Raw genomic sequence first — 13,881 nt, 5'->3', positions numbered from 1 at the left:
ATGTACAGGGATCACTTCATGGCATGGCTTAGTATCATGATCTGTTAGATACACCCTGTCTGTCACAGGAGACCCAATCACATCTCTTTAGAAAATTCCATTTGGACCTTTACCTTTCAGTGACTGGTGTTTTTTAAACAGCCATGGTGTTTTGCTGGTTTTAGGCTATCACTTCAGCAGATTTCTGCAACCATCTGTAACTAAAGTTTGCCAATTATTTCCTTTCATTCTTTGCAGCTGTGTAGGCCTCGGTGCCAAGCAGTGGCCTTTTGAGCATCTGGGAGAAGCAAAACACTGCCTGACTCACCTTTTGTTGGTTCATGGCAGAGGTTGTTTATTTTGGGCTTCGGTAGAGATGCTCCAGTGACCCTGTATATTCTGGGCAGCTGGCAGAAAAACAGCCCTCTATATAAGTCTAGGTCGCATCCTTCTTTTCATATATCCCTCTTGGAAGACTAGTGTTCTCAGCTGAAAATGCTCTCCTATACCTTTCTCACTTGCAGCTTTGGTATCCATAATGCTTGAATAGCTCCATTGTTTGTAGTGCTCAGAGATTAATGAAGGAAACTGTCTTACCTTCCCTCCCCCCAGCCCAGCCCCCCCCCCCCCCCCCTCTTCTCTGGAAAAATGTGGCCCCACTTGAGATATGAGCTGAGTCCTCTGGGCTCAAGTAAACTCACCAGTCCACATTCTTCTCCCAACAGGAATCACTGCAACTTTTGTCCAGATGTACTCTACCCCATGCTACACTTGGGCTAAATTTTTTCAGTGGCATCTATAATCACAAGGGACTTTCCTATCATAGAGAGAAGGGTAAGCCAGAGTTTATATTTAGATTCTTAATAAAGTTTTTCAAAGCCTATTTCTTAATCTGAGCAAATTGAGTAATTATAGCACTTTCCTCTAAGGGCAGGAAAATTAAAGAGGATGGCAGTTTTAAAGTGTCCAGTGTCGTGCCTGGTAATAAATGTTAACTCTTTTCCTCACTTCTACCTTGTTGAGCAGCAGACATCTTTAAATTTATTTTAAATTTAAATATGTGTTTCTTGGCACTGGACTTGGCATTAGGAGTTACAGTTAGATTGTGGAGTTGGAAATGAAACCATAGCTGTGACTTTTGTACCCAAGAGTCCAACCCTGTTTTAAACTCCAAGGCAGATTCCTAAATTAATTATCACCTGCTCACCAGTTACCTTTTGAGGTTGGACAGTGCCTTAGCAGCTGACTGGAGCCTTCCTTCAGAGGTTAGTTAGATCAGTGGTTCTCAACCTGTGGGTCGTGACCCCTTTGGCGGTCGAACGACCCTTTCACAGGGGTCGCCTAAGACCATCCTGCATATCAGATATTTACATTACGAATCATAACAGTAGCAACATTACAGTTATGAAGTAGCAACAAAAATAATTGTATGGTTGGGTCACAACATGAGGAACTGTATTTAAAGGGCCAGAAGGTTGAGAACCACTGACTTAGATGATATGGTGAAGGAAAGAAGACCAACAAGTAGCAAGTGCTGATGTGGAAGTAAATAAACATCATTTGCTTTCTCTTAATCCTTTAGCTACCACTATCAAGAGGAACATAGTAATGTTTGTTAATGCACATGGAATGGCCTGGCTCCCTCTTCTGTCCTCCCACCTACCTAGGGATTAGACTGGGTAACAACTGTAGGCTGTGCTCTGTAGGTCACTGCACTGGGTAGATGGATTTAGACACTGAGTGACCCAGACCTGGAGCAGTCAGATGAAAGAGAGTGGTCCTCCCTGCCTGCCCTTCTTTTAGCAGTTAAACAGAGGGGTTGGCAGGGGCAGGGAAGGGTGGTGCGGCCCAAGCTGGCAGCCTGCTCCCCTGAGTTCCTGAGCTTTGAGAACAAGAGGAGGTGAAAGGGTAACAGGCCATATGGAAGCCATTTGTCAGCAAGAGCAGTCTGGTCTGTTCTGCTGAGAAGGGAAGTAGGGAAAGGGGCTGGCATATTAATGGGCTGGAGCAAGAAGAGAGCAAAGCAAGATTCCCCCGAGTGTCTCTTCTCCAGTATCCAGAAATGTCTGTAACAGCCCTTTTTCTTTTCTTTGCCCTCCCCCATTCTAAAAACCAGAGGTGAGGGTTTGGTTTGCTATGAGAAAATAAATGTACAAAAGTTATCCATGCCTGGTATGTGTTAGGCATGATGCAGTTTTTTATCTGTCCTTACAAATACTTCATAGAGGTGAGTATTGGCTGTTAAAGAGTGAGGCTCAGAGAGTTCAGGCAGTTGACAGGGTTGCAGAGCAGGCGCCCTATTCAAACCCAGATTCATCTGTCTAATGCAAAACCATGCTTTAACATCCCTCACTTCACCCCACCCCACCCCACAGCACCCCCCGGCTTTGATCCTGGGGCCTTTTTGCTGTTCTCTGTTCTTGAAACTTATCTCAAATCAGAAACCATGTGATCGTTTGCAGTTGGAAATAAGACAGTGCCTTGAAATGTGGGCAGAATTTTGCAAGTTAAGTAGTTTTCTACTAAGCATCTACCCTCTGTCAGATTCTGTGCAAAGAACTGGAGATAAAAAATGAGCAAAACAACTGCCTACAGTGTTGGTGGGTGGAGGTTAGTGTTGGGTGGGGGTTAGTAGAGAGGAGGGGGAAGGACTGACCTGTGAGTAATTTCAGAGACAGTGTGGTGATAGTTTACAGAGAGGAGTGAAGAAGATGTTTCTAGAACACAGAGGAATAATAAAACTACAGACCCAACACCAGGCACTTTACCTGCAAAATTGTGGTTAATCTGCACAGGAACCCTGTGAGGTAGACACCTTTAGTATCCCCATTTTGCAATGAGGGAACTGAGGAGTAGGAAAACCTGCCCAAACCCACACTGTGGGTAACTGTCAAGCAGTTCACAACGGGGCACTCTCATTTTAGGCCCATGCTGGTAAGCTATACCTTGTGCTGCTTAGTTCTCTCTGGTGTTCGCTGGGTTGGTTTGGGTTTCTTGGTGGCAGACAGTTCTGAATCTTGAAAGATGGGTGGGGTTTCCAGCTGACCACATGTGCTTTCAGGTCAGGGTTTCTAGGCTGAGGAGAGAAACAACACTTCTTCCAAAATGACTAAGAACTTTGGTGGCTGCTTCCAGGTGACAAGTTTTCATGTCTGGGCCAGGGCCCAGTAAAGAAAACGTTGTTCTTGTTGGCTCTGCAGCTGCTGACTGGCATTTCCCCTCTCCTGTGAGTTGGAGGCTTAGGAAAGTGGTGGTGGGGTCTAGGAGGAGCTGCAGGGGCACCCTAAGCCATGGGTGATTTCTCCCTCTATTTTCCCACCCCTGCCCCAGGGCCACACCCTGGGAAAGGCTGGCCCTCCTCCATCGTGTGGGAAGTTCTCATGAGAAAAGGGATCCTGGCTGGACAATGGGCTTCCTGTCTCACTACTAGGAAGGTTTATCTGAGAGAAGAGGAAGGTTGCAAATGGCATGAGAAATCTTTTCTTTCTTGCTGCAGCCCATTTTTAGACTTTTGACTATTTGAGTTGGAGGACCAGGAAGGCAGCCAGGGAGAGCCAGGGACTGAAGAGCCCTTGGGCATCTTTTGAGAAATAGAACTCCTCCTGCCTGTTTCCCCTGCTCCCACCTGCCCTGACAGATGCAGTAGCTTCTGCACATACAGGATGCTTCTCAAATCTCTCACACCCTATGCTCATTTCAAAAACCACAGTAGGACTTTTGTGAAGGAACCCCAAATAGATGGTAAGAACAGGACAGCCAAGACACCCACCCAACTTGAGGCAAATTTGCAAATCTCAAAAGAGACCACTGAGGTCATCTGGTTCAGTGCCTTCATGTACTGAAACTCAGGCCCTGAGAGGCTAGTGTCCGCAGGCAATGCCCAGATTGTCTTTGTCACTGGGCTCCTCTCACTGTAGCTCCCCTTCCAGGATGTAAGTGTGGGAGAAGCTGGGCTTGGAAATTCTTTGTTACTATCCACTGCCATTATGACCATGATCAAGTACTGCCCCCTGCTGAGTGACTGTGGGCAAGTTTCTTCACCTCTCAATTTGTTCATCTGTCTAATGCAGCAGTTCTCAACCTGTGGGTCGCGACCCCTTTGGGGGTCGAACGACTCTTTCACAGGGGTCGCCTAAGACCATCGGAAAACACATATATAATTACATATTGTTTTTGTGATTAATCACTATGCTTTAATTATTTTCAATTTGTAACAATGAAAATACATCCTGCATATCAGATATTTACATTACGATTCATAACAGTAGCAAAATTACAGTTATGAAGCAACGAAAATAATTTTATGGTTGGGGGTCACCACAACATTAGGAACTATACTAAAGGGTTGCTGCATTAGGAAGGTTGAGAACCACTGGTCTAATGTTATAGTGTGTGTGTGTGTGTGTGTGTGTGTGTGTGTGTGTGTGTGTGTTTGTTTAAGAGAGGGAGGAAGGCAGTGAGAGAGACATTGATCAATCCCACCCACCCCCATACGTGCCCTAACTGGGAATCGAACCTGTTAGCCTCCGGTGCACAGGACAATGATCCATCCAGTTGAGCCATACTGGCCAGGGCTGTTGTAATATTCTTTTTACAGGATAAATATTTATTTATTTATTTATTTATTTATTTACTAGTGGCCTGGTGCACAGATTTGTGCACATTGAAAGGAAATTAATTAGAAGAAATATTTTAATATCGCTATTCACCTTTTCTCTATAATAGAAGTATCGACCAAATTCACAATCGACAATGACAGATTAAAACACACGTGCGATTGGTGCCACTGAGAGCTTTATATGAATGGCATATACACGAGTCAACTTAACCTTTTATATATATAGAATAAACTTGCTTAATTAGACCTGCTTTGTGATGTAGCTAAACTTTTTCCAGCCCAGTGAAGCACCTCAACTTCTCTTTCAGGTAATTGTCAGCAACACAGCAGTAAATATCAACACAAAGCAGATTATTATTGTAGATCACGCAGGGAGAACAAAGGGTAAAATATTAACTACAGCAGTGTTTGACTATATTCTGTGCAGTGAGAAAACCTGAAGTAGTTTTCAAGGTCCACCATTTCTTCTTTTCAGTCGGGTCAAGTTTCTAAACTTTCTAAATCTCTGTTTTCCGGCTAATGAAAAGAAAATGGGATTCCAGTGAATCTCCTATCTACCTACTCCAGGACTTCTGTAAGAATCAAATGAGATGAGGCAGGGGAAAACGCTTCATAGACATTTGGTTAAAGTGTAAAATGTTTGTACCTGGCTATAAAGCAAGTTGTGTTCCTGGGCTGAAGAAACTACAAGGAGGCTAGTCGTAGCTAGGGAGAGGAAGCTGAACGTTGCTACGTGAAGTCATTACCTGGCATCCACAGTGACCGTTTCTGGGCTGGGCTGTGGGCTGCATTTTGTGACATGGGGTCTTGGCAGTGTCGGCTGTGATTTGGTGGGGTGTCACTCCAGGGTGGTGGCAGGGCCTGTGTCCCACTTGGGGGAAGCCGAGTGTTGCTTTGTGAGCACCAGGTCCACGATACCAATGCACATCACAGCAGCTCCTATGTTGAGCTTCTGCCCTCTGGTGGTCAGTGCACATCATAGTGACCGGTCAGACGGTCAGACACCTAGCACATTAGCCTTTTACATATATAGATTGATTTCAGAGAGGAAAGGAGAGAGAGAGAGAAACACCAATGAGAGAGAGAATCACTGATCTGCTGCCTCCTGCACACCCCCTACTGGGGATTGAGCCTGCAACCTGGGCATGTGCCCTTGACTAGAATCGAACCTGGGGCCCTTCAGTCTGCAAGCCAATGTTCTATCCATCGAGCCAAACCAGCTAGGGCTTACGGGATTTTTGAGAAGCTTAAATGCATTATACTTGTAAAGTGCTCTGACTAATGCTTGGCATATAATAAGTGGTCAATAAACATGTTATAACTGAGATTTAAAGGAGGCCTCAGAAGAAACATATTGACTGTAATCATATGTGTTCATTCTCCTCCCTTGTCCCTCGTTTGCATTTGTCTGAAATGCCCAATCTCATCTTTCTTGGGAGGCTTTCTTAAGGAGGATCACCTCCCATTTGGACTAGCCTTTTCACACTATAACATGACTTTCCCTTTCACACACAGAGGAGCTAGATGTTCCAAAAGCTCCAGAGAGTGAACCACAGAATGGAACCTGGTGTCCTGCCCTGCTCAGCCAGCCCACGTTAGCTTAGTGGTCAAGCCTGCAGCTTAGAAGCCAGAGTGCCTATTGAATCCAGCTTTATCATTTACAAAAATGAGATTTGTGGCAAGTTACTCAACTCAGCTAAGACTCATTGTCCTTATTTATAAAGAGTGCCTGGCACATTAATACACTGTTTATAGTGATTATCATCTTCTTTTTTTTTAATATATTTTATTGATTTTTTACAGAGAGGAAGGGAGAGAGATAGAGAGTTAGAAACATCAATGAGAGAGAAACATCGATCAGCTGCCTCCTGCACATCTCCTACTGGGGATGTGCCTGCAACCCAGGTACATGCCCTTGACCAGAATCGAACCTGGGACCTTTCAGTCCGCAGGCCGACGCTCTATTCACTGAGCCAAACCGGTTTCGGCTATAGTGATTATCTTCTGTGTCTATGTCCCATCCTCTCCCCCCTCCCCTCACCCCCCACTGCCACCCCGGGGAAATGTGCTCATTTAAACACCTTTTTTGTTTTCTTTTCTGTTTTCACCTTGCTTTTTTCTCTGGTTCTCTCTGCTCCTAACAAACCATTTAGGACTAGAAGTAGAAACTGGACCTTCATATATCAAGAAAGGGTTTTGAGAGCAAGCACATACGTGGTGCTTTTAAAAATAACCCTCAGTGCTCATTGCTGTTATCTTTCCACATCTGCTGTTTATCCTAATACTCTATGCCCTGTGGTGTGGTTCTGAACCCTTTCTACTGTTTCTAGATCCCCAGGCTCATCCTGTGACTCTGACCCAGACTTATCACACACTGAGCACTTGTGCTGTCCAATGCAGTGGCCACTAGCCCTATTGGCTACTGAGAACTTGAAATGTGGTTCGTCTGCCTTGAGATGTGCTTGAAATATAGTTAGTCTACCTTAAGTAAAGACTTATTATGAAAAAAGCTATAAATTATCTCATTAATAAATTTTTATGTTGAGTGCATGTTAAGATGTAATCTATAATCTTTCATATATATTGGGTTAAATAAAATATATTATTAAAATACATTTTAGCCTGGTCTGAGTGGCTCAGTTGGTTGAGTGTTGTTCCGTGCACACCAAAGGGTTGCCAGTTCAATTTCCGATCAGGGTACATTCCTGGGTTGTTGGTTTGATCCCCAATTGTGAAGCTTCTGAAAGGCAACTAATCAATGATTCTCTCTCACATTGATGTTCCTCTCTCTTTCTCTCTTCTTCTCTCTGAGCATGTCCTCCAGTAAGGATTAATAATAAATGAAAGGTTCAAGTTGGCAGTGCACGGGGAGGCTAAACAACCATCTCAGATGGTGAATAATGAAAACTTGAATTTATTTAAGGAAAAGGTTATGGGAGATGGGGATATCCAAGGGAAGGGCTACACAGCACTAAGCCAAAAGGTATTGAGTCCATGATGGCAGCAAAAATACTTATTAGGACAGTGAAACAGTGAAGGGCATAGAAGATGCAACAGGAAAACCTAGGCTGGGCTGCTTTGGCTCACTGAGAAGTCAGAGAAAAGGGGGCCTTGGAGACAGATTCAGGGAATTAGCCCAGGACGAGCTGCCGCTGCCCATTGCTCCCTAGTTGCAAGTGTCATGGGGTCCCTTAGAGGTTGCGGGATACGTGCCTGTTGGGGAATGGCACAGTGTGCTCCTTGGAGGGAGAAAGTGTCACTGGGTCCTTTGACCTGGGCATATTTTTCTCTCTCAGAGGTGGAAATCTTAGGGGAGGTCTCAAGATAGGGTCTTAATAGAATATTCATCAGCTTCCCAGGTGTGCTCGTTCAAGGGCACATACCTCAGTTGGGGGTTCGATCCCCAATTTTCTGGTCTAGGTGCATGCAGGAGGCAACCGATCAATGTTACTCTCTTGTGTCGATGTTTCTCTCTCTCTCCCTTCTCCCTCCCTTCCACTCTGTCTAAAAGTCATTGGGAAAAATATCCTTGGGTGAGGATTAAAAAAAAAAGAAAAGCACATCTTTGAGTGTTTCCTTCTTTGATTTACGTTGGACTTGGCTGTGTGCATGTTTGTTTCCTCCCTGGATTGTAAACTTTTTGAGGGCATAGTCCTGTCACATTCAGTTTCGTGGCCCTCCTAGGGTATCTTATGTGGAGAAGTCTGCTTTAATCATTTTGTGGAATTACAACCAAATAGGGACATTTATGATACTGCCTCAACTGTGTCCCTGATGATTACAACGGCCATGTTGGTAGCTTGGTTTGGAGAACCTCTGTTCTTCCCTAAATTCCCAGGAAATCTTTCTCCAGCCAAACTTTTATTCAGCACACGGTTGTTGTGTGCCCAGGAGTTCTACCGCACTGATTTCATCTAAAACTACATTATTTCAAACCTGTGAGTGAGCACTGACACGATTTCTTAAACCCCCCATCACTGTTCAGGAGTGTCGTGTGTTCTTGATAACTGTCATCAGCCTGAAACCTCTTTTACTGAGATCTTTTTAAAATCCACTGGGTATTTAAATGTCTGCTTCTTTCCTCAAGCTGATCTGCACACGACTACTCCCCACACTTCGTTTTGAAGGGACTCAAGTATTTGTTCAGTTTGTTAAATGGAACATTGTAAACCCCCCCCCACCCCCCCACCCCGCCCAAGTCTTCCCTGCAGCTTGTTTTGATTTACTTTTTAAAAAATATATTTTTTTATTGATTTCAGAGAGGAAGGGAGAGGGGGAGAGAGATAGAAGCATCAATGATGAGAGAGAATCATTGGTCGGCTGCCTCCTGCACGCCCCCTACTAGGGATTGAGCCCTCAACCCAGGCATGTGCCCCTGACCAGAATCAAACCTGGACCTTTCAGTCCACAGGCCGGTGCTCTATCCACTGAGCCAAACCAGCTAGGGCTTGATTTGCTTTTTATGTAATCTTATGAAGGTTTGTTCTCTTTTAATTTGCCTCTTCCTCCTAAAAAAGCTGGTCTCCAAAACAACAAATGCAAAAAACGTTGAAGAGCAGATTGAGGGTTGTTCTTATTGATCTCTGTTGAGAGTTTGAGGCTGCAGAGACATTGAGGTAGAAGTATCAGCGGATCATTTTGCTTCTCTTCTGTCTGCACACTCACCTCACCAGTGGTTGGATGGTCTGTCACTGAATGACTGCTGTGCGTCAGGCACACTGCCAGGCCCTCTTGAAGCATTATCTCATTGCTTCCTGTGCTCACTGGAAGCCTAAGTGATTGCGAGAGATAATGTAAAGCAGAGAAGAAAGCTAAGTAAGGAGAATTGATTTTTTTTTTTCCTGTAAAATTTCTATCTTCTGGCTTTCTCACTCTCTTTTTAAAATTATGCAGCTTTGCCAAATCAGATGAGTTCATTGTCTTCTTGGGGTTAACAACAGAGCTTGAAACTCCCTCTGCGGACCAGGGTTGTCAGAGAGCAAGCCTGATGCTCAGATTAAGTCAGCTTCTTGCCCAAAACAGTAGCTTCAGGAAGTCACTCAATGATTTATTTGCTATTCCTGATCTTCCCTTTCCTGTTAATCCCAGGCGTCACTGAGGGGGTCTGCTCCAACACCTGCCCTTTGCCAAGACTCCCACTCTGCTCTTTGAATTGGCAAGGGGGCCATTTTTCCCCCCTTAGGTTCTTGTTGTCTTGAAATACTTTAAAAAAAATTTCTTGAGTCCTCCTTATTTCCTTCCTTGGACCTGGGACAGCCTTTTTGTGATGGTGAACCTCATATACTCTTGTTTTCTTTGTATGACCATAAAAGAACTTTTGTACTATTTCTTTTACCCTAATAGGGTAGCTATCCTGTTGACTTACTGTAAAGGCTGTCTCTACCTCTGGTCCATCTTATATCAAATTCAGCTCCTCTTATAACTCTGCCTTTCTCAAGACCCTGCAGAGGCTCCCCTTTTCTTTTTATTACAGCGCGGACATCTCCTGTTGCCATCAAGGCCTTCTTCAAGATGGTTTCATTGCTCTTCACATTTTGGGGGGGCCAAATTTTTTTATTATCCAACCCAGCTAATGTGGGATACTTGATGTTGGCTGGGCTTAACAACTACACTTTCCTACATCAGTGAACTTGCTTCAAACTACCACCTCCTTTCCCAAGAAAATAAAGCCCCATTTGAAATGCTGCCTTTTCTCATCTCTCCCACACAAGATGTGATCTCTCCTGCTTTGAGCTCCCTCTCTTGTGGCACCATTCACATTCTTTGACATGTCTTGGAATAAATCTGTGTGTAGAATATCTTTGAAAGAATACTCATCCAGTGCCTTTGGAGAGAGGAACTGAGTGACTAGGAGACAGGAGAAGAGCTAACTTTTGACTCTACACTCATCTTAGTTTTTAAATTTTATACTACGTATATATTCTTACTGTGTGTTTTCCCCCTGTAAAGGTATTATTTGCATAACGAAGATCCAATCTATAAGTTCTGGATAATATTTTTATAACCTCAGAGTAAGGAAAGTGTCATTAAGACACAAAACTCGGGAGCTATAAAGAAAATGACTTTCAAAATATATGTATGTAATTATTTGTCATATCCCTATTTGACTACAAGTATCTGAAGTGCTTATGTGTTTTTTAAAAAATATTTTTTTATTGATTTTTTTTTTTTTAGAGAAAGAGGAAGGGAGAGAGATAGAAACATCATTGAGAGAGAAACATCGATTATTTACCTCCTGCCTGCCCCCTACCGAGCCTGCAACCTGGGAATGTACCCTGACCAGGAATGAAGCTGGTGACCTCTTGGTGCATGGGATGACACTCAATCAATTGAACTACACTGGCGGGGTGAAGTCCTTATGTTTTTATCCTTTTTCAGAGCATAGCACAATGACCCCTACCCAGTAATCAATCAATATTAGTTGAATTGAAATGAAATTGAATTGCAAGTCACTTCTTTGTAGACCTCACTTTTTTACTTATAAAAATGAGTGCTAGGTGACCTTCAGGATCTCATTCAAAGATCCTGTGAAGATGTGGGCTTTAAGAGCATAAATTCCCAGCAAAGCAGGAGTGGCTTTAGAATCAGCTCTTCCCTGGAGACCATCCTTCCCAACACACTGGACCTGTGTGGGGGTCTTGCCTGCTTCAGGGATGCTCTGCATTAATTATGCTGAGAAAATGAACCAATTAGACACAGTCAGAGGAGAGCTGGAGGCATCTGTGTGGCAGGCTTGTTGCCTGAACAAAAGGGGTAAAGGGTGAAGCAGTTTGCTGAGGTTTCTTTGGAAATGTAGCTGGCCAGCTCTTTGAACTATTTGGCCGAAGTTTAAAGAGGCACCAGAAGGAGTGTTTGGTGTCTGTCTGCGTCCTGGTGGCTTGGAAACAGTCTGGGGAAGGTGTGTCCTTGGGACCGAGGAGACATGTGGACCCATCTCCTAGTGGACTCATCTCGTAGTTTCAGACTTCTCCTGATCCCTGTGGCACCTATCCCAGCTTTGTTTTAGTAACAGCTCTTTTAAAATGGAGTTTGCCCCCATCTTAGTGATAAGCAACTAGAGAGCAGGGAGCCATCCTCTATCCTCACCAACAGTCAGCTTGCTTAAGAACATTTTGTAGGTTGAAGGGAAGTGGTATTCGGTGAGAGGCTGTAAGGGCACCTCTGAGTGAGAGAATAGTGGGTGGGCCTCTGAATGGGAGATCGCCATATCTGGGACAGACAGAGAGACTCTAAGTCTGTTAGAGGAAGTGAAAACAAAAAACAACAAAAAAAACCCACAAGAAACCCACAGTTCCTGTTCTCAATACTGATGTCCTTGTGGTATTCAGAATAGGGGGCAGGGTGTTAGCAAAATCAAATGTCCTTTGGAAACTTTTATCTTTCTTACATTAGTAAGGCTTCAGAAAGTTAAAGTTTGTGGGTGCCTAGCCATCCAGCCAGTGGGTCTTCTCCCCCAGCTTAGTCTTCCAAACAATGATCCCTTAGTGCCCACACTGTGCCCCTCCTATTTTGGCTAAGTACACCACTTAATCCACATCCTGGGATTTCAGTTCTGCGGTGTCTGTCCAGGGTCAGAAGGGCAGGCCATGGAATCTCCCCTCCAGGCTGCTCGGACCTCCCACCTTCCAGCTCCTCTGACTGATCATTACTGCAACTTCTCTACACTGGGGTTCCCAGTGTTTGAATGATACACTTGACACTTCTTAAAGGCCCACTCAGCTAATGGGGCAGAAGCAGTGTCTGCTGGTGTAAAGAGCACAGGTTTTAGAACCAGAAGACTTGACTCTGCTTCCAGGTCTGCTATTTAATCTGCATACACTTGGCTAAAAGTTATTTAACTTTTGTGGGCCTCACTGTCCTCATCTTCAAAGGGGATGTCAGAACGAATCCCTCATGGAGTTGTCAGAAGGAGTAAGATATACCATTTGTATATTATATTGTGGAAGGTGCTTTTAAAACTAGACAGTCTTACCCCAACAAGAAAAATGTAAGATTTACTATGGGCTGGAGACAAGTGATGCCAGTGAATTATTATAGTCAGGAAGTGGGAGGTGCACCCAGGAAATCCATTAGAAATCCCCTCTGCCACTGAGAAGGCTATTTTTTAAATTAATATATTTGTATTGATTTCAGAGAGGAAGGGAGAGAGATAGCAACATCAATGATGAGAGAGAATCGTTGATCAGCTGCCTCCTGCCCACCCCACCCTGAGGATCGAGCCCACAACCTGGGCATGTGCCCTGAGCGGGAATCGAACTGTCATCTCCTGGTTCATAGTTCGATGCTCAACCACTGAGCAACACCAGCCAGGCGAGAAGGCACATTTTTATTATACAATGGTATTGATACCGGAAATAAGGCTAACATTTCCCCCCATGCAAGTTAAGAGTTTTTTTTACCACCTTTCACTGATTCATTGTGTGTTTCAGCAGGTGTTATTAAAGCCGTATTATGTGCTAGATCTCTGTAAGTTCAGGACTTCGTCAGAGTCTACCATTCGCTTGTGGGAACAGTGGGGAGAGGAGTGTTGGAATCAGCCAAACTAAAATCATTGCCAGCGCCTTTCACTCTCTCAGTGGCAACCTGCATTTCCACATTGGGCCAACAGCCTCTCCAAGACACTGGCTCTGTACTCCTTGTGTTTCTTGTTGGAGCGTTTGGAACTGTCCTCTGAGTCACTGAGAGAACTCCCACTGGAAAACCTCACCACTATTTCTCACTCTCTCTTTGTCTTTGCAGTGTGTTCCCTGCCCCCGGAGCCAGAGAATGGTGGCTACGTCTGCCACCCCCGGCCCTGCAGAGACCCCTTGAACTCAGGCAGTGTCATCGAGTACCTGTGTGCTGAAGGCTACATGCTAAAAGGCGATTACAAATACCTGACGTGTAAGAATGGCGAATGGAAACCAGCCATGGAGATTAGCTGCCATCTTAACGAGGGTCAGTTTGGCAGATGAGAAAGGGGTTCTGTTTTCTTTTAACTCAAGGGAAGTGGTGCCCACTTCTTCCTGAGCATCCTGTGCTGTGGGGCAGTATGGGCCCTTTGATGCCCTGCAGACTCCCTTCCTTTGGGGTTGCTCGTGTGTGTCCCACTGTGGTTCGTCTGAACCACCAAGGAGCTCAGTAGCTTTGCTGAGGCATCTGTTGGGCTGTGTAAGATCCCTTTGATGCTCCTGATCTTTTGTTTGCCTAGCCAAGTGCTGGTGACCTTTGACCGTGTTCTGCTAACACAAGAGCACCATGCTAACACCTTCTATAGTGTCTCTTTTATATTATTATTTTTGAAT

The 13,881-nt window shown here is 44.4% G+C and overlaps 1 protein-coding gene across 3 annotated transcripts in view; it reads left to right on the top strand.

Moving 5' to 3' along the window:
• Positions 1-13,881, top strand: part of SUSD6 (sushi domain containing 6) — a 98,459-nt gene that overhangs the window by 74,152 nt on the left and 10,426 nt on the right. For all 3 annotated transcript variants that reach the window (XM_070417549.1, XM_070417532.1, XM_070417541.1), the window contains exon 3: positions 13,337-13,534. In XM_070417549.1, the coding sequence (XP_070273650.1) occupies positions 13,337-13,534 (198 nt within the window). The remainder of the gene's footprint in view (positions 1-13,336; positions 13,535-13,881) is intronic.

This window comes from Myotis yumanensis, unplaced genomic scaffold, assembly GCF_028538775.1.
Source record: "Myotis yumanensis isolate MYYU_CA2020_CCGP unplaced genomic scaffold, mMyoYum1.0.hap1 SCAF_1, whole genome shotgun sequence".
Classification (NCBI taxonomy): Eukaryota; Metazoa; Chordata; class Mammalia; order Chiroptera; family Vespertilionidae; genus Myotis; species Myotis yumanensis.
This window is presented reverse-complemented; position numbering and strand designations above follow the sequence as displayed.